Here is a 1,967-nt window from a genome sequence, read left to right on the forward strand (position 1 = left end):
CCGATGGTCTTCTTATGGGTCCTCTAGTAAGGGGAGTGGGGGCTGTTTCTGACATGGACTCTGTTGCATGCTTTTTGATCACTTCCCCATGGAGGGGCTGCCTTGCTAGGCCACTGTGGGAGATGATATGCTCAGTCCTGATGCAACGTGAAGTGCTAGGGTGGGTTGTGTGAGTCCCTTTATTGTGAGTAGAGGAGGAGGGAAGAGAGAGGGAGGGTGGGACCAGGAGGAGAGGAGAATGGGGGCTATCATTGGCATATAATGTGAATAACTAAATAAATAAAGTTAAAAATTAAAAAAAAAGAACAAGTTTGTCAAGATCTGCATTCTGGAAATAAGAGCAGATTTGGTGAATTAGGATTAGGGGTGTTCAGAGGGCATCAGACATGATAATTTGATCCTAGGAACTGAGAGTACTGTCTGTGCTGGAAAATTAATGATGTGATTTAGATGAATAGGCTGAGGACAGATCACCTTCTCCTCACAAATGAGAAAAGAGCCAGTACCTTGCACGGGGAGCTGCTGAAGACAAGGGTTTCAGCATGTCTGCTCTTTTTGTGCTGGTGATGTTTTTTCTGTTCAGCCCATATTGGGGTAAGTCTCAGAAACAAAGATGCAGCTGGTGAGTACTTAAGAAATGGCCAGATGCTGGGGAGGAAGGGGCTTCCAACGTGGGTGTCGGGGCTTCAGATGTCTATGAGATTGTGACAAAGGAGACTGTCTTTCCTTCTCCTCATAGGTGTCCTTCATGAACCTGAAGAAGGTATGGCCATAGGCGGCATAAAGGTTTTGGTAAACAGTTCACTTGTGATACAATTAGGAATAAACCTCCCTTCAATTTGTGATAGAATCTTTAGAGTCCAGTGCTCTCTTGGCATATTTACGCTATTTATATTAGTAAGGAGTTTAAATTACCTTTGTTTCCTTTTACTCATTACAAATGCGTATGATAAAATAGTCAGTCTATACAAGGTGTTTACTACATGAGATCCATGGGTTAATTCTACAGAAACCCTGACCCTCTCAAGTGGTATACGTTTGGCTTGTGTCTATAAACTTCTCAATCCATCCCAACACTTGAACGACAAAGACAGGTGGATCATTGTAAGTTTGAGGCCAGCCAGGGCTACATACAGAGATACTATATCACAAACAAAACAAAATGAAACAATTGTTTGTCTCTCATGAGGTTATTTTAGGGGTCCTATTCAGGGAGGGTTAGAACCTACGGGTCAATAGTAACTTTCTACAGAGAAGGCTCTAATTACAGAATTCCCCCCCCCCCCAGACCACATTCACTAAATACTTCTTTCTGTGTCTGGCAGATCTTGGAACAATGTGTTATAAATGCAACAAATATCATCTTGGGATCTGCTATGATATGATGAGATCCTGCATGCTGAGGCATAGACAGTCCTGTGCTGCTGAGAACTTTTACATACTCACAGAGAAAGGTAGTGTGGAGAATAAGGTGATGGGCAGCTAACCACACCTATCAATCATTCTAACTAGTAGTGTCGCCTTGTGCTTAGGATGAGTGTGAGAGTGCAGTTGATGAGGATGAGTGTTTTTGTAAGGGACTGGAAAGATGGGCTTTTCTTTGAGATAACATTAAGTTACGGAGAAGCTGATGTCTCTGGTCAACTCCGGAGTGAAATCCATTCTCTGGATTAGCAACGAGTACAGAAACTGTGGGAATTTGAAGGTGTATTATTACCAGGAACACGGAAGGAGGGAAATAAAGCCTCTAAAAGTTGTTTTCCCCTTTTACTTCCTCAGGACAGAGAATGTATCATTATTCAAGACTGTCATGCATGACCAACTGTGAGGACATCAACTTCCTGAGTTTTGAAAGGAGGGCAGAGATCATCTGTTGCAAACACAGCAGCTATTGCAACGTCCCAGTGGGATTCTAGTTCTGAATTTCCTATGGATTTTGGGTCATCTTCAACTTGCTAACAACTCCA

At 42.7% G+C, this 1,967-nt stretch overlaps 1 protein-coding gene across 1 annotated transcript; it reads left to right on the forward strand.

The window, feature by feature from the left end:
- Positions 1 to 542: 542 nt before the first annotated feature.
- Pate2 (prostate and testis expressed 2) lies at positions 543 to 1,967 on the forward strand. The gene is made up of 3 exons (XM_051156805.1): positions 543 to 594; positions 1,326 to 1,454; positions 1,780 to 1,967. The coding sequence occupies exons 1-3, from the start codon at positions 543 to 545 to the stop codon at positions 1,914 to 1,916; spliced, it is 318 nt and encodes a 105-aa protein (XP_051012762.1). The 3' UTR covers positions 1,917 to 1,967.

This window comes from Acomys russatus, chromosome 14 (genome assembly GCF_903995435.1).
Source record: "Acomys russatus chromosome 14, mAcoRus1.1, whole genome shotgun sequence".
Lineage (NCBI taxonomy): Eukaryota > Metazoa > Chordata > Mammalia > Rodentia > Muridae > Acomys > Acomys russatus.